Raw genomic sequence first — 18792 nt, 5'->3', positions numbered from 1 at the left:
GCAAATAGTGATTTGTTTACTTTACAGAAACACAAAAATATCATTAGTTAAATCTTCGTCAAAAAATCACAAAGGACTAGGAAGTAAATAGAGGTACTTACCATGATTAATGTTACATTTAACTATTTTCAAAATAGATAGTATTACATCATTATTTTATGTAATAAATGATTTACATTTGATATGAATACTCATGTGTACCATAAGGGTGAGTTCTGTATAGAAGCTACAAGCATAAAATATTCATCATTATTTAAGGGTAGGGTTCTAAAGTAATATCTTTTTTCGAGGTCTGTTATACTCATCTCAAAGAGCGAAAATATCAACAATATCCAATATTTAGTTATGAAAGCCACCAATATTTTCTTTATGATAAAATATCCATCCTATAAACATAAAGTGAGAGTATGGCCTTTTAATTCACATGTGTAATTGCCTGGAAGTCTTTAATTCTGATGTTCAAATATGGTTTACATATGAGTTGCAGTTTATGTAATACCAACACAATATTCTCCCATTTCTTTCTACATTGAGCCTTTCCTCAATGTGAAATATAAAACAAATAATCACCTATAAAGGGTTATCATATTAAATAAAAGCAGATTGACCCCTTTAAATACAGTATGCAAACATAATGGCCCGTATTCTGAAGTCAGGTTTAACTTAGACCATGGTCTAACTCTGTGCTCAAATTATGGAAAGCCAAAAGTGTCAAAATTTTATTAAGTTGTATGTTTCTTATGTTTACTGTGATCTTTCCTGATTCATCGATGGTGAAGACAATCATCTATTTATACTTCCTAGACAATTATGAATGATTTGAGAGCCAAATGAGCTGAAATATGATATCTCTACTATTAGTAATTTATGTAATGATTGGCTATCCATACTTTAACCACAACTTTAAACCTGAGTTTAAGTTAAACCTGACTTCAGAATACGGTCGATAAAAGTGATAACTGGCGAGAATATTTGGACTCTACCGCACACACTAATTGATTTCATTTAGATCTATCCTATACCCTGTAAAAGATTCACTGATAAAAATATAAGTGATTAGAACGCAAAGGAACAAAGCTCCATTGCAAATGTTCAAATATAATCAAATATATAATCAAATATAATCACGATATATTGATCACTCCAAGTCATAAATATAGATCTCCCTTTTTGTGAAACAAATGCAGCAAATATAGACATTACAATATTCATTGTTAAACTTGAAATAAGAATTCAATCCTCTTGTTGAATTGACACTAAATTATAGTCCTAACTAAAATCACATTGAAATGACATCCTATTCACTCGGTGAAGACGTTGCTTTTACAAACACTAGTTTGTTGGGGGACTATATATGCAGCACCTATACATATGAAACGTTGTTTAAAGCCATATGTTGTATAAATTGATATATGTTCTCTGCCTGTATATTGCTACACCCACACAATGCATCAACAAATGGGCGTACTATCAAAATTAATTATTATCACCTGCTTTGTGTGAAATAAGGGATTATCTCCTCACATCTAAATGGTATCAAGACTTGATATATAAACAATCTCTTGGATTAAGATGGGTAATAAATGGATAGATTCCACACAAGAAATATTTAATACTTAACTAGAAACAATATTTTTTTATTATTGAAATAAGATGAAACATTTCAGAGAGAAAAAAATATATTGCATAGTCTTGTGGCAAATTAAGAAAAAAGTGATTTCAATCATTTCAATTTTGCTGTTTTATTTCTTCATGCATCTTCATTCTTTCTCTTTCTTTCTTACTCTTCTTTTCCTCTTCACACTTATCATCCTCCACTTCTCTTTCTCCTCCTTCCCCTTCTTCTCCTTATCTTCCCTTCCTCCTTCTTCCTCATCCTCTTCTTCTCCTTTTCTTCTTCTTCTCCTTTTCTTCTTCTTCTTCTCCTCCATCTTCTTCTTCCCCTTCTTCTTCTCCTTCTCCTTTTCTTCTTCTTCTCCTCCTTTTCCTTCTTCTCCATCTCCTTCTTCTTCGTTTTCTTCTTCTCCATCTCCTCCTTCTTCCTCTTCTTCTTCCCCTTCTTCTTCCTATTTTCCTTCTTCTTCTCCTTCTTCTTCTTCTTCTTCTTCTTCTTCTTCTCCTCCTCCTTTTCCTTCCTCTTCTTCGTTTTCTTCTTCTCCCATCTCCTCCTTCCTCTTCTTCTTCCCCTTCTTCTTCTTCCTATTTCTCTTCTTCTTCTTCTCCTCCTCCTCAAACTATGTGCATGGTGTATGACCAAATAAGTACAAAATCATCAGTCATTACTGCACTTTACAACAAAGTGAGCATATGAAAGCAGATTAGACAAACAATGATATCTAATACTCTTCCACTAGAAAAAGGATAAAGTAACAAAATGCAGTACATGTGCCTTTCAAAAGGGGCATATTTCTTAAAAGATCTTTTAAAAAACAGATCTGGCAAGCCAGGCATCAACTGCAGTATGCATATGCTCCCATACTAGCAAGCCATCTTTTGTCTAACTCCATACTCTAAGGTAACAACTATAGAAATAGAATCCTAGATCATGGTCAAACATTTAGGTATCACATTAGATTTAGACTTAAAAAAAGAGATGTTTGGGTCCATGTAACAACAAAATTGTAACAGCTATTCCTGAAACAAAAGGATATAAGAGGTGAGGCAAGCATGTCATATTGAATTTATCATAAACCTATAGTTATACATTTATAATGTCAAGGGTAAGTTGAAGAAGCTGTGTATGATACAGTATTGATTCTTATATTTTGGTTTTAAGATTATAAGTCAGAACACCTTACACTATATGCACAAATCAATAGTTAACATAATTATGCAATTAATTTGAACTGGATTAATTACATTTATAAGATCTATTTCAGAAACAAAAACAAAATGAATACTGCATCATGGGAACAATTTTTCTCTGAACATAAACACTATTGTCCGTTCTTTACGTTAAGTATACAGAGATTTAAAAAAAGATATACATATATGCACATGCCCGGAACATAAAAAAGGAAGGTATTTATGATATAATAGTAAACAAAATATGGATTATTATTATTATCCAAAGTGAAGTTTGAAATGATAGAAAAAGACATGATTCATGAGAGATATATCAAATCCTCATGAAATTTTGTTGTTGTTGTTATAGATGATGATGATGATTGTAATGATGATGATGGTGATGATGACGATGGTGGTGATGATGATGATGATTATAATAATGATGATGATTGTGATGATGATGATGGCGATGATGATGAAGGTGATGATGATGATGATGGTGATGTGATGATGATGATGATGATGGTGATGATGATGAAGATGATGATGATGATGATGAAGGTGGTGATGATGATATGACAACATGATAATAATGATGAATGTTACAAAAATTATCAATGATTGTCTTGATGATGATTATGATGAAGATGGAAATGAAAATGATATATATTTTCTTGGTAAGTATGATTGTATGGATGATCATGAAGAAGAGCATTTATTTGATATTGTGCCAACACTCTATCAAACCTCAATTTACAAATAAAAGATGGCAAGCTTTTGCCACTCTTCTAACACTTTAATAGCATACAGGAATCCTACATGCATCTTTCATTGCTGATCCTCCAATTTCACATCAGCAAGAACTTTACCCACATTGTACTGCGCTCAACCCAGGTGAGGTTAATTATGGGTACCTGGTGACTGTTGCATAAAGCTTTTTACCTGAGAAAACTCTGGTAAAAACTGAAAACTAAGGTTAGTCTGATTTCTGCCATTGACTTTAACACAGGGCAAAAACTCTGGTAAAAACAACCTGAGTTTTCTCAGGTAAAAATTTTATGCAACGGGGCCCAGGTAGGAATTTATTCCTTGAAATGCTGAATCTCATAACAGGTGCACTGTTTAAGCTGTGGTATCTCCTGTAGGTACATCAATCCTATAGAGGGCTTAGAAAGCAAGTAATAAGCGTTCTATAGGCAAGTATACTGATCACAGCATGGATCCTGATAAAATATGCAATACAGACCTCTATTGAGGTGTCTAATTAGTTTAAACTACAGAACATCAAGGTATTCCATTTAAAGGGGAAGTTCACCCTGACAAAAACTTTATTGTAAAAATAGCAGAAAAAATAATAAAAAATATTGCCTAAGGTTTGAGAAAAATTCATCAAATAATTAAAAAGTTATTAGAATTTCAATTATTTGATTTGTGACGTCATATGCGAGCAGCATTCCTACATAGCAAATGGTAAAAAATCAATGAAATGTCATTTTCTCAGAAAATTGATAATGGTTTTCGCTGTACCTTTTGTATATCAATAGACAAATCATTTCACACCCGATCATGAATAGAAAAGAAAATTAAGTCATCAGGAACCATGCAAAATTTGAAATTCATGCATTTTATATTACATAACACATGGGGCAGCTGCTCGTTTATGACGTCACAAATGCAAAATTTTGAACTCTAATAACTTTCTTACTCTTTAACGGATTTTCCTCAAACCTTCACTAATATTTTTTACTATTTTTTCTACTATTTTTGCAACAAAGTTTTCTTCAGGGTGAACTTCCCCTTTAAACTGGATTACAAAAGGAAGTAATATTGCATTTCAGTTGTAAATGTAATACATAACAGCCTTGGAAAGTGTTTGCGTATCAAATTCTGTGAAACAGGATATGATTTTGTTTCAAACAGGAAGTAATATCTAAGTGTTTTCATGTCATCTCACATCTCATAACATGCCACATACAACTGAAATCCATGAACTTAACTCTTTTCCTGCCGAAGACATCCCTCCAGTGCCACAGTAATTGTAGGGTGCAACCTTACGAGGGGTTTTTAGGGACAATGATTTTCTGTTTTACCGGTAAATAAAACAGAAATTCTGTTTGGTTCTTATACTTTTCATGTAAAAGTTCATGAATTCACCTTTGCAAAATGGAATTCAGGTTTTTGCTGTGTACATTTTCAGTGGCAAAACAGAATTTCTATTTCTAGATCAAGTTGAAACGGAATGACAGATTTTTAGAAACGGAAAAGACTGTCTCTAGGTTTTGTGTGAACTATGTTAATTCAACTCACAATAACTTTTGATTTGTTTGTTGTAAAAAAAAAGCTTTGTGTGGACGCCGATCAAGCTGGAAGTCTGCTGTATGTTAATACCCTATATAGTCCAACAAAGTTACCAGTGTTAACTCCAGGGAAATAATGTATCAATATAACTTGCATGGTATTATTTCATTCCATTGTGAAATATATTTCAACTCCGAATTGCAAATTGCCTCTTTGCAATCTCGCGAAAATGGTTTCACTCTCACTTTGAAAGGAAACAGGCTTTTTTACTAGAGCAAATGAAACTGATTAATGACTGATAACGTAGTTAAGCATTGTCATTCGCAGAAACAAAACATGACAATCACTTATAATCAAATTAGAAAATCTCTACGGGAAATTTCATCTTTTTCTTTTTACCTCCACAAAACAGGTTACAAAAGAGACAAGGAATCTAAAATTCATCACATAGGTTTTGAAGGTATTATAGGAATAGGGAAAGGTTTTAAAGCATAACCTTTTCCCTAATAGGAAAAGTTGGCAATAGTATAAAGTAAGAATTTGGTCTTACATTTATCTTGGCAAGGAAGATGAATTGTTTATAGTTTAATTAACCAACAAGCGGATTACTAGTAAGCGACAACAGACATATTCCATAGAATCTAACCCAATATATGTATACTTCATCTTAAGGCCACCGCAGACCATGCAACCCGGCTGGTCTACGATTGGGCGGCGACTGGGTGAAAGGGAAATGTGATGCCACAGCTCTTGTCAGCTTGAGAGTCGCAGGTCGGTCATAGAAAAATGGCAAGGAAAATCGTAAGGATTTGACTTGTCCAATCCTTACAACTGGATCGCAAGCTCAAGCCAACTTCCAGCCAATCAGACAGCAGAATCGTGACCCGTAAATGATATGCAACACGCATATATGCAATAATAAGCATGATTTTCTCAGTTGCTATGGCAAAAAGCGCATGCATGAGTCGCAGACAGAAGGGTACTCAGATCCCAAGGAATGCAGTGTCAAGGCTTATGACTACCTTGCGATTCATCTCCTCTCATTCAATCGCAGACCAGTTATAAATCAGTCGGGTCGTAAGGTGTGGCCTTTTGACAGGTTAAGGTACAGGTCTAAGAGGTTAGAGTGAATATCATCATGGCATCTTTAAAGGTAAATGCCAGTTTTGGTAACGATATCAAAATGAGTTCGTACAGAATCCAATGAAATGACCACCAAAGTGTCTGTTTGTATAAATAAAAAACATGTGCCAAAGGATTCTGGAAGAAATTGTGTAATTGCTGAAAAATTAGCAAATAAGCACAGGATTCGGGTCAAGCGTCGGGCACGACATTCAAAGCAATAATAATACGCTGTCCCACGTGCGCTTATCTGTGTTGGTGATCTTCAGTGTGAACATTTTTCAGTGTCGATTTCAAGATTTCACAAAGTTCAGTTTATGTAACTGAACCAGATCTAGATCTTCGATGACATACTGGCAATTAAGCCTGGTTTTACATACTTTCTCATGAAATCAGTGTTTACTGCAACGACTGGCATATCTCCTTAAATATCGTATCTTGTATGAGATGAAAGTGAATATACATCAAGTATATAAGAACAATGGGTTTTCAAAAAATAATCTGAAATAACATTCATTGCACTCTGGTATCTGAGTTGTCAGTGGAATATATAATCTTGTATAATACTTAATTAATACTAAATCAAAATATTACTTGATTTTACACTCTGATAAATAGAACATGTGCTACATGTATTAACATAAAGTGATTTTAGTGTGAAGCAATCTTAGAGATTGCTCCTTAAAAATAGCAAGTAAAGACAAGCCAAGCCCTTATATATTTGGCAATGCTATTTCCTGCAAAAATGCAACAGTGAATATCACTGTAACATATCCTAATTTGGTCTAACCAGGGTATTTTCATTGCTCATTACTGAACAAAAAGAGTTAAGAAACACAATATCTTATGTCATGATTTTAACAAGTAACAAGCTGGATGGTATATGTAGTAACTTATCTTCATAAAAACAATGTCCTGAATTTATCCAGCAAAAGAGGGGACATGATTTTCATTTCTTAAAAAAATTAGTGAAACAAACACAATGAAATAAACAAATAAAAAAATCAACCATACATGAAATTAGGCCAGAGTCGAGACATTGATTGGAAAATATCTGACCCAATATGAGTTGATGCGTTGTAAATCAAAGTTGATGAAAGTTGCAATTGGCAAAGGGCTCTCCTTCTGTTGGGTTACTCTGTCCAGTTTTGTAGCCATTTTACAGGTCTCTTGAGGAACAGCTGGAAAAAAAATCTTGTCCATTAAGATTTATCCATGTTGATTTGTACATGAAAGTGGCTACAGAATGGCAAATTTTGTCCACATGGATTTGTACATGTACATGAACACGGCTTTAAAAAAGCATATTTTGCATGACTCTGCTCACTGCAGTTGAGGTCAGAGTTGAAAGGTCATCTGGAAAAAGCTCTTGTTCAATCAGTTTCTCCATCATTTGAAGTCAAAATTGAAGGTTCACTTGGCAAAAAGCTCCTTTCCAATTTGTTGGGGTCATATCTGAATGTCAGTTGGCGATTAGAGAGCTCTTCTTCCATTATTTTCTCCATCGTTTGGGGACTACATGTAAGTTGAAAGGTTACTGGGCAATTCAAGAGCTCTTGCTCGATCAGTTTCTCTAAAGTTTGGGGTCAAATTTGAAAGATCATTCAGTTGGCAAAGAGCTCTTCTTCTATGGGTTTTTCCATCCACGAGCCATAGTTAGCCTGGTTCAGGATGCACTTCAGATACTTCTTGGCAGAATGATAGCTCTCGGCACTGAGCTTGGCATCGTGGTAGGTCCTGGCTTCCAGGAGGTCGCATCGGTCGAAGAGTCGGCACGTCTGCTGGTACTCGCTGAACATCTCGGCCTTGCATAGCTGGGAGTGAAGGACACCCTGGATTCTATGGCATAAAGGATAAAAGAGAGTAGAAAATAATCTGTCAAACCTGCTTCATTGATCTGTATAATATATAGCATTTATGGAGAGGTGTTGTGCAGCTTAGTGGATAATTTTCATGACTTTGAACCGCAAGGTTCAGGATTCAGATCCCACTGCAGTATCAGCGTCCTTTTGCAAAGTGTTAATCTACATTTGCCACTCTCCACCCAGGTGTAGTAAATGGGTACCCGGTAGGAAGGAATTCCTTGAATGCTCAAGCGCCCGATAAGAGGAGCAGTGCTAAAGTCAACATTATTACTATTATCATAGAGTACCGAAGCAATTACATCAGTTGCCATGGTGTTATGGCAGCCTGGTTCTAAACAAATGAACCCGCCGAAAGAAAGCAGCCATGTGTTTCTCATAGGAGAAAATGGCTGCTATCGGAATTTGATCACTTGCAACCTTTTTTTTCAGATGAGCCAATGTCATTTGCAGATACAAATGTGTAAAGACAATTGTCAACCAGCCCGCCATAACACCATGGCAACTGAGGTCACCCTTCGTTACACTATTATGAGGCAGTATTATTTAGCTGCTTAATCCACTGCACACTTTACCTGTACCCCACTTAAGCTGGAGCTGCTTAGAGGCACTAGGTGCGTTCAAGGAATTAATCCATCTGTTTACAATTCACCTTACCGCTGAGTGCAGCACAATGTGGATCAATTTCCTGCTGAAGGAAATAAAAAAACACCATGGCTGGGAATCGAACTCACGACCCTCCGTTTCAAAGGCAAGAGTCATAACCACTAGACCTTTCAGAAATCAATTGTCTATAAAAACTAAAAGTTTGTTTGGTTTCCCTAATTCCCCACTGCATGGACCTGTCTTTACAGGTCATCAGGGCCTGTATTCAATTCTCAGTATTGATTTTGTAAGTATTTAACTTAGCGTTTAACTTGGCGATGCAAAATGTTCAAACTCTCATTCAGATCACATCTAGGTAATTTACTTTATCAAGCCAAGTTTAAGCACAACACTTACTAATAACCATCATGATGTCTCAAGGTTTGAGCCAAATAACGCGCAATGTTTGACTCCATCTGTGCACACAATGTATGAGTGTGTGTATCACGTAAGTAAATTGCACAAAAGCCAAGTGAATACCAAAGATGGATAAGTATTTTACTGGACAAGCTACAGTGGCTTTCAAATCCTACCGGGTACCTATTTAGCACCTGGCTCGCGAGTGGCAAAGTGTGGATTAACAGGTGGCTAAAGGACGCTAGAGGTTGGTCATTGGATTTAGAGAGGAGCAGTTGTTGCCGGATCAAATGTCATGGAACGGATTTTGAAACCTAAACGAAAAAAAGGAGATTTTCATCAGTCACAACCCACCTTCCTTTGGTCCCATCCGTCACCTCCGGTTTCTCGCACCCCTTATACCAGTTGATACTCAATGACTTGGTCTTCTCTGTACCCCTTGGTGGATCTATGGCTCTTACGCACCCGAGCTGGGGATGGTTGACATGATACTCTGCAGGGAGAGATAGGTTATCCAGCTCCGTAGGGGTGAAGTTGTCATGGGCGGACGAGACCCGGCAGCAGACCGCCCTCGCGAGGTGGCCATGATGGTATAATGAACCTACAGATATAGAAAATAAATGAAATGAGATCCAGATTTTATTGTTCGAATTGGAAACCTGACATAAAAACACTCCAAAATTAATTTTCCCCGGCAGCCACTATGCAGTGCAAGCAAATGATACTCTATCCCTTAAATCCCTGAATGCCAAACAGGAGACCAGCAACTGCCATCTTTTAACGTCTTTTAGGCTGATGCAACCGGGGCTTGAACTGCCAGCCTCCCTGTCATAGGAACTCTCTACCAATTGAGCCAAGACACACGGATATGGTGATAGATATGTAAAAGATCTTTAATCATGCCTTCAATACTGACCACTCCTTATAATAACTCTTTTTAATACACACAGTAAGGTGGCCAAAAATGGATTTGAATTGTTTATCAAGGTTGAAGAAAGCTGTTAAAAATCTTGAAATTGAATGAGTGATAGACTACAGCCTTTACACACAAAGGTTGCAAAATTGCATTTTTATACATTTGAATTCGATAAGTGTAACAGTTTTTTTCTCCATCATATTTTTAACAGCAAAGCTAAGTGATACATGTACATGTAACTAGAATTCTCCTGATGTACCATCTGCAAAATAACTATTAGTCATTATTTTTTTAATCTTAATTAATGGTGCAATAGGGAAAGCAGTATTCAAAGAAAATGTCAAAATAACAATTATGGTCCTTTATATCCCTTTAATATTGATGTAGCATGCAAAGAAAAAGTTTATTTTGTAGAAGTTTCTTATTTTAGTCCAATCATTTATGATCATCTTTCAAATCACCCCCCCCCCCCCGAGATGCCAAGTTCAAATATCAGCTATGCGTGAGATTTTCTGTGAATCTGAGTGAGATCACAGACATTGTGTACAAATGTATATGGGGATAGGCTGTGATAGTTGCGTGAGACAGAGATTTGAGGGGATGAACAAGAGTCCAAAATGCTGGAGTCTCGCGCATAATGCGTGAGATTTGGTAGCTCTGCCCCCCACCCCTTCCCCCTTTGGGCCTACTAGGATAAAACTTCACTAAAAATTGATCATTACCTAATGATATTGAACTCAAGTAGATAGGCTCAATGAAATGAGACAACAGCGCCCCCTGTAGTCCGAGCAGATTCCAACTGGCTACTTTATCGCTGCATGACATTGTCCGGAGCCTCTCCCCTCTCATGATGCCGTCCCACGTCTGTACAGATTCACGGGTGTTTACGGGAATAGTGCCTTCTCCTAGCAATCAAAGACAAAACCAACATGATATTCAATAGGTGGGGCAGTAGAAGTAAATAATGGAATATTATCTGACACATGAATAGTGGAAGACTGGAATAGCGTACCTTGGTCGTTGAATCATCAATTCCACTTTCTTTTCTTCTGAATTTGTAAGCATCTAGCATTGGCTAACAAGATTTATAGGTGCATTTTTACCATTTTGATTCTTGATTTTGCCATATATGGTAAAAATGCAAACCATGTCAAAAATCACGAACATGTACAAGCAGATCTGGGTATTGTGTTGGTTAATCTGTGCGATAGTATGCACTATCTCACTCAAGTCCAGTCATTATCCCGTCACTTTTATTTTGATTATGGTTTGTCTTGATCCCGAGTAATCCATCATTGTTTTGCTTAACAGGTGGTACTGTATCGGGTATAAAATGCCATCTCCTTAAAGGAGAATGAAACCATTGGAACAAGATAGCTTGTGTGAAAAAAGAAAAATCAAAGAAACAGGTCAACGAAAGTTTGAGAAAAATCGGACAAATAATGAGAAAGTTATGAGCATTTGAATATTGCGATCACTAATGCTATGGAGATAGCAAATTGGCAATGCGACAAGGATGTGTGATGTCACTTGTGAACAACTCTCCCCATTACTTTAGGATATATTTCACTAGAATTGCCTCTTTTATCACATCTATCCATAAATCATGTGTTCTGTCCACATGAGGGCATGTAATACATATTTTTTAAGAATACATCATGAGTTTGTATCATCATAAGAAAAAGCAAAAAGAGACATTTTGAGGGTATTTTATAGTCCACCAAAGGGAAAGTTGTTCATCAGTGACATCACACATCCTAGTCGCATTGCCAATGTGAGGATCTCCATAGCATTAGTGATTGCAATATTCAAATGCTCATAACTTTCTCACTATTTTTCAGATTTTTCTCAAACTTTCTTTATTCTTATTCTTTGATTTTTCTGTTTCTACACAAGCCTATTTGTTCCAAAGGTTTCATTCCCCTTTAAATGCCAGACAATATAATATCACTATTAACCTTTTCCAGCATGGTTCTCAGCAATCCCTGTCTGGTTTTGCCAAAAGTTTGCCAAAACCTCATAAATCAGATAAATCTACGTCTTGGTATTGTGTTGGTTAATCTGGGGCTATACAGGTGCGATCTCCCTTATATCCTGTCATTATTACTACAGGTACATTATCACCCTGTTCCATCTTACACCTGGGTACTATGGGTTAACATCAGGCAATAATAGTTTTATTTCCCTAAAGTCCAGTCATTTATTACAACAGTATTACCTTGTTCCATCCTAACCCTGGGTACTGTGTGGGTTAACATCACGCAATATTAGTGCTATTTCCCTAAAGTCGATTCATTTATTACCTTGTTCCATCTTCGTTCTGAGCAATCCCTGACTGGTTTTACCAAACGTTGGTAGATGTTTGGCAAAGCCGCAGAAATCAATCCCTTCCGGGCCCTCTTCGTTCTCCCCGGCGTCCGTCCGGGAGAACTGCGCCCCGTCTCCGCAGGGGGCGGTGCTAATGTAGAGGTGAAGGGTCACTTCTGGAAGGAGGCGGAGCTTCCCGTTGCTTCCCTGAGTAAGGATGGTTTCGTTGGGTGTCTTGGCGTAGGTTTGGAGCTGATTGTACAGATACCTACAAGACAATCGCAAATGAAACATTATACACTGCTTCTGAATAGGCTAAATTACAGTATTACATGATAATAATGCTCTAAAATAGCAAAAGAATGCAAAATAGAGCCACCGATAAATTGTTGCTAATTACTTAAAATGCATTCCTTGTGAACAAAATTTTCAGGGACATTATTTGCAGGTTAAAGATAAATGCCATTTGTGTTAACCATGAGTTCCAATAGAATCCAATTAAATAACCACCCAAATGTTTGAACAAAATATATGAATAAAAAAGATGTGCCAAATGGCTCTGGAAGAAAATGCGTACTTGCTGAGTAATGAGCAAAATGAGCACAGAGATACCATCAAATGTCAGATATTTCTCCAAGCAATATCAATACACTGTCCCACATATGCATGCCCGTGTTAGTGATCATCTGAAATATTGATTTTTAGCTAAGATTTCACAAAGATAAGTATACATTAATGTACCAGATGTAGAACAACGATAATATTGTGACCATAAACCTATATTTCAAGGACTTTGTCATGAAATAATTGTTTGCTGCAACTACTTTCTTTTACTTTTAAATCAAACCCTCTGTGTCAATCTGTTTGGGCAATACCCTAAGGTTATCTCTCAGTGCTATTTCTTTGTGTTAACAGCAAAAGGGGTACATTTCTCACCTCAAGAAAGCCCTTCTGGTGATAATCTCAGCATGAGAATCATTGACCGTTCGTCCTTCCATGCTAAGCTTGTCTCCCGTCACACACCGATTGCCTGTAGAAGAAAGTTTGAATATTATATTATATTTCATGGATCAGGATGCGATAGCAGAAATATCCCATGATACATGTATATTGAATATTCATATTGAATAGATGAGTGCAATTTTGAAATTGATAGTGGAATATCTTTGTTATCCCATGAAGAACAGACAATGAAATTAAGCACCATCATCATCACCATCATCATCAACATCATTATCATCACTACCATCATCATCACTACCATCATCATCATGATCATCATGACTATCATCATCATCATTACCGTCATCATCATGATCATCATCATCACCACCATCACCACCATCATTATAATCATCATCACCACCGCCATCATCATCTCCAATATCACAATCATAATCATCATCATCATCTTCACCACCACCAACATCATCATCACCTTAAACATCCTCTTAATCACCACTACCGTTGCCCTAACAAACCACTAAATTACCTGTTCCTAAACTGATAACCGTTCCTTCGTCCTCCTCGCCTCGTTTCATGATTAGAGCGGCGAGGACTTTCCTTCCGCTGATTGAGTCGGGGATGCTAGCAGCCAGCGAGTTGAACGTTTGATGACTTAAGGCAGCAATACGGTCAAAGAATGTTGTTTCCCCATTGGATGAAGTCTTGGGAGTAAAGGAAAGAAAATCATACACAACCATTAAACAATGCCATTTTGCTATTCAATTAAAAAAAAGGTACATTTTCAATGACAGGGTAAGATATGATAAAAAAAATTAGGGGCTATTTTTGACACATTTTGGCAATTGCTGAATTTTGGGGGCTATTTATTTTGTTTCACATGCTCCTTTTTTGCTCATCAAGCAATTATGTTGTAAGTATTATTCTGCTTTATGTAGAACATTGATTTTCCCAATATTCTTGAATGTTGTATAGGGCAGATCTTTAGGCAAAGGTCTTCATAAAAGATGGTTCTCAAAAGCATTCCATTTTACTAATATTAGGGGCAAATTTTACTGTTATGAAGGCGAAATTGCCCATCATCCTTCATGTATTTCCTACAGATTGGATAGATTGATATACAAGTTCAATTCTCCCAGCAAAAAAAATAGCAGTGATTCATTGTTGAGTGTCTGTATTAAAAAAATCAATTGCATGTGAAAACAACATGTACATGTAGCTCATTAAAGTGATATATTATATATCAAACAGGAAGTGAGCACTTATATGCTATTTTCAATGCACAATGTGGAACACATCACATGCTTCACATCATTAGATGTTGTTACATTATTCCATGTTAAAGACAGCCTCGCCATTTTGAATACTTCAAGCCTATACAAGTTTAGTGGATTTTCATTTGTACAGTTCCAACTCATAGAATGAGCCCAAGTAGAGTGCAGTAACTGTTCTTTGTCCCGTTTCATGAGTACTTGTTAGAATCACAAATACATAATGGCTATAAAAAGTTTACAGCCAGCCAATCAAATTAAAGGATTTCAGTAGCTTTAAACTGTTATACCTAATTGGTTATTATAACAAGTTTTGTGAAATAGGCCCCTTATCCACTGATATGCTTGTTAGGCTGATATATTTTGCTACAAGCTCAAAATAACAAGCGGGCCACATTCTGGTGGGGGTTTGATCCCTGGCCAAGTCATACCAAGGACTGTCATTGTCAGCTCCAACAGTTACCATAGTTAACAGTCAGAGACCAGTGCTTCTCAGCCAATCAAAACAAAGGATTTCATTGAAATGATCAGAACTGATAATTCAGTCAGTGCCGACATCTTTCATGAAACATCCTTCCTCCTATAAATAAAATTAATAAAGAAATATCTTACCGAGACAACTGGCATTGGCGTTAGCTTGGGTTGCAGAGAACCCTCTGCTACCAAAGTACGGAGGGCCATATCAGCCGCTTCTCTCCTTCCATCCTTCTTGCTCCGACTCGTGACGTGCTGGAACCTTCTTCCTCCAACGCAGGCAGCAAAGACAAACCTGTTAGCCAAAGGGAAATGGTTTTATCATTATACGCCAATTCACAGTTACATGTACTGAAGGTCAAGATCGACTTTTCTCATATAACTTTTCATATTGTCTATTAAGACAAGCACTAACAAAACACCTTGAGCCGGTTTCATAAAGACTTACAACTAATATTGTACTTTTGCCAATATGGTAACCATAGAAACCTTGATTATAATAACAACAATAATCCACTTTTACATATCACTTAATACAGCGGAAAGACGTCTCTAAGCGCTTATATTACCCCGGTCATCGAATTCTGGCAGCCCGCATACAATGTATGCACCTTCTCCACTCCCTGGGGAGCTTTCCAACAAGAGTTCCAAGACTCAATTGCTTGGCATGTTACATGTACATAGGCTTTGGCATCCTACCAGGTACCTATTTAACTCCTGGGTGGAGAGTGGCAAATTGTGGATTGACACCTTGCAAAAGGACGCTACATGTAGGCCATGGTTGGATTCGAACACATAGCTGCTGAACCCTGTTACCAGACAAAGTGCCATTATGGCAAAGAGTTGTAACCCTTCATAATAAAATAATAATATAGGATATGTATAGCGCACGTATCCACCTTGCTAGGTGCTCAAGGCGCTCCTATATTACCCTATTATGTGACCCATCTCATTATCTCTGACTGTAAAAGTTCAAAATACCAATCAAAGGAAATTTAGGAAATCATTCATAACTGAATGGGAATAATTTCTGAAATGATTCATTAAATTGAATATTCGTCTGGGGCCACAATCCCATAGCAAAAGGGGTGTCGGAGGGTTCAATAAAACCTGCTAAAATTTCCAAAGCAAGAAAATCCATGGAGGAAAACAGTTTTTTGGGGGATCAAGCCAAGAGCTTGGACTATTAACCTTTTTATTTTTTGCATGTCAAATTTTTCAGAAATCGATCACTGCCCCTCACTGAAAACTAGCTACGGGGCTGGGCCATGTTTAGTGTTCCCAAACAGTAAAGTGGGGCAGATACCCGCACTGCTTCACAATTCCTCTACAGTATGCACTGTAACTTGCAAATCCTATGCCCATCTTTATCCCCACGTACCCCTACTGATCTATGCTGTTATCCCTTCCAGTACTCACCTTGGATTATGTGGTGGTCCAGACTGCTGAAGAAGATCTATTGAAACCGGTAGATGCCTGGCCTGGGCATACTCCGTCAACGCACTCACAGGGTTCTTATTGATAGCAGCAAACATCTCATTGTTGATTGCCTGACCTGTCGACGACCCGATGGCTGGTGCATTGTGGGAAGACTGTGGCTGGGGAGCTGGTGATGCTGGGATAGGGGTGCTGTTGACTTGGTTTGCAAAGGAATTGGGGGGCATGTAAGGCATGGTGGTAGCTCGGATGGGGGCAACCTGTGCAAAATGTAAAGTTGTTTTTATTCAAATGAATTCAATTTTCCTGGATAGTATACATGAACCTTGTGAGCTGAAGATATTTACATGTTGGATCTGAAATATTACATGCATGTTCTCCTACAGAATAACTGACCATGATTCAATAGTTAATCGTTCATCGCATTGAATATACATTTGTGAAAACAAAAGATGGAATGGCTGGGAATCGTGCCCTAATTTGATCGCAAGTCTGTTACACTGCACCATACCTCATACTTTAATAGATAAGATAAAACACCCAATCTTTAAGAGGAAGTAGTAATGGGCCCATAGCAGACTGAGTTGCCCTTGATATTGTTTTAGTTGCATTGAGATGTAACTCTTTTGCAACCTGCCAAGGATAGGAATGGTACATACCTGAGTAGGAATGGTTGGTGTAAAAGAAGAGACTGGGATAAAGCCAGGACCTTGTCTTCCTTGATCCCAACTCTGCAGGAGAGACCGAGGATCAGGAGGAAGCATGCCACTCTGATGGTTTGGCGCCCCCATTGGTTGTGACATGAGAACTCCGGGTGCCCCCGTCACCAGGTTGACATGGTTTGGAATCTCCATCGGTTTGGTGGCGCCGTTCATTTCCATTGGCTTTTTCTCCTTGGTGATGAGGTCGACGCCCTTCTCGTTGATGTGCCAGGTTGGAGGACTGTCCGTGACTTTAGTGATGTATCCCCGTTTGGCAAGCCCATAGAGCGAAGGATTCACATCTTTGGCCTTGCCTCTGTTGAGACCTACATTATGGACTATCTCTAGAGTTCCTTGAGTCTGTTGATTGCTCAATGCGCACAAAACCTTCATCTCCATGTCCGCAGAGGCAAACATTAACGTGGCAAATTCTGGCGGTATCCCCGCATTAATTGCTGCTTGGAGATTGACTCTTTCATTATGGATGGACTGTCTGTCGTCGTTGGTATTCAGGAGTGGTTGGGGACTCTGAGGGATGTGCGGGAACGGATGTCCAGGAGTTCCCTGGAACTGCTCCATCTGTGGTCCCATGTTTACCATCTGAGGAGCAATGCCTGGCACGGGAGGACTCACCATCCCTGGAAACTGACTCGGTTTCGGTTGCGCCTGTTCTGCACTTTGCTGCTGCTGCTGATCAGTCTCGAGAATCTGTCTCCCGTACTGGGTGATGACCCACATAGGGGGAGACTCACACACTTTTCTTACAAGTCCTTTCTTTTGCATACTAAACAAAGTTGGGTTGATCTCCTTCTTGGTGCGGTAACCAAGCTGTTTGGCAAGATCATTGGAATGGATAGATTCTACTTTTTCGTTCAACGCCACCAGTAACCTATGGTCCATGCCATTTGGCGTGTATGGCTTTGAGAAGCTTTGCTGCAGTTCGTGTGGTGGAGGTGGCGGTTTTGCAAACATAACAGGTTGCTCCGCCGTTTCTGAATCATCACTTGAGCTGGAATTGTTGGTTGGCGAAGGCATGGGGTCAACGCCGGGCAGAGGATGTGTCCCGTTGTACCCGGAGTGATTCGGAGGGAAAAGCCGACCTGCGTCTATGGGTGTGGAATGATTAATAGGACGACCCAAAGGCTCCGCGGCAGGAACGTCACCTCCGCTCCCTTCCTCCATGACTTCCGTTTCCCCGACATCCTCTCTGTCGATCCCACCGCTGCCACCAGAAAGGGCTTCCTCCCCAGTTTCTTCTGCCTCCTGCTGATTGTCCCCATCCTCTGCGGTCGCACCATGCAGAGGGCCAACAGTCACCTCATGTTTTAAGCCCCATTTTGGAGGTGATGCGGACACCTTCAAGATAAGGCCGTTCTTTTGCATCCGGTACAGCGTGGGGTTAACGTCCTTGCGAGAACGCCTTCCCAGCGATCGAGCCAATTCAAGAGTTTCCATGGAACCATTGCTTTCTTTTAATTTATTGAGGATGCTGTTGGCCAGTTCTGTATTTGAGCCCATTTTTCGCTTAGAAGAACCCTGCAAGACACACACAAAAATGTATGAATAAATAAACAAAACCCAATATTCTCCCAAACAGTGATGAGTGCTATTATGTTTGAATCATATAGTCATCATTTAACATATATTCAAAC

General features: G+C 38.3%; 1 protein-coding gene and 1 long non-coding RNA gene across 2 annotated transcripts in view; one reads left to right on the top strand and one right to left on the bottom strand.

Moving 5' to 3' along the window:
* The first annotated feature begins 3389 nt into the window (after positions 1-3389).
* Positions 3390-3891, top strand: LOC121417456. The gene is made up of 2 exons (XR_005970353.1): positions 3390-3704; positions 3862-3891. It is a non-coding gene; the product is annotated as an uncharacterized LOC121417456 (long non-coding RNA).
* Positions 3892-7805: 3914 nt separating this feature from the next.
* Positions 7806-18792, bottom strand: part of LOC121417454 (double-stranded RNA-specific adenosine deaminase-like) — a 34100-nt gene continuing 23113 nt past the window's right edge. Inside the window, exons 2-10 of the mRNA XM_041611171.1 lie at positions 17099-18676; positions 16422-16699; positions 15141-15297; positions 13787-13961; positions 13231-13324; positions 12291-12562; positions 10710-10892; positions 9426-9672; positions 7806-8046 (exon numbers count right to left, since the gene is read on the bottom strand). Of these exons, the coding sequence (XP_041467105.1) occupies positions 7812-8046; positions 9426-9672; positions 10710-10892; positions 12291-12562; positions 13231-13324; positions 13787-13961; positions 15141-15297; positions 16422-16699; positions 17099-18676 (3219 nt within the window). The 3' untranslated portion in view covers positions 7806-7811. The remainder of the gene's footprint in view (positions 8047-9425; positions 9673-10709; positions 10893-12290; positions 12563-13230; positions 13325-13786; positions 13962-15140; positions 15298-16421; positions 16700-17098; positions 18677-18792) is intronic.

The sequence above is a fragment of the Lytechinus variegatus genome, chromosome 6, assembly GCF_018143015.1.
Source record: "Lytechinus variegatus isolate NC3 chromosome 6, Lvar_3.0, whole genome shotgun sequence".
Taxonomy (NCBI): domain Eukaryota; kingdom Metazoa; phylum Echinodermata; class Echinoidea; order Temnopleuroida; family Toxopneustidae; genus Lytechinus; species Lytechinus variegatus.
This window is presented reverse-complemented; position numbering and strand designations above follow the sequence as displayed.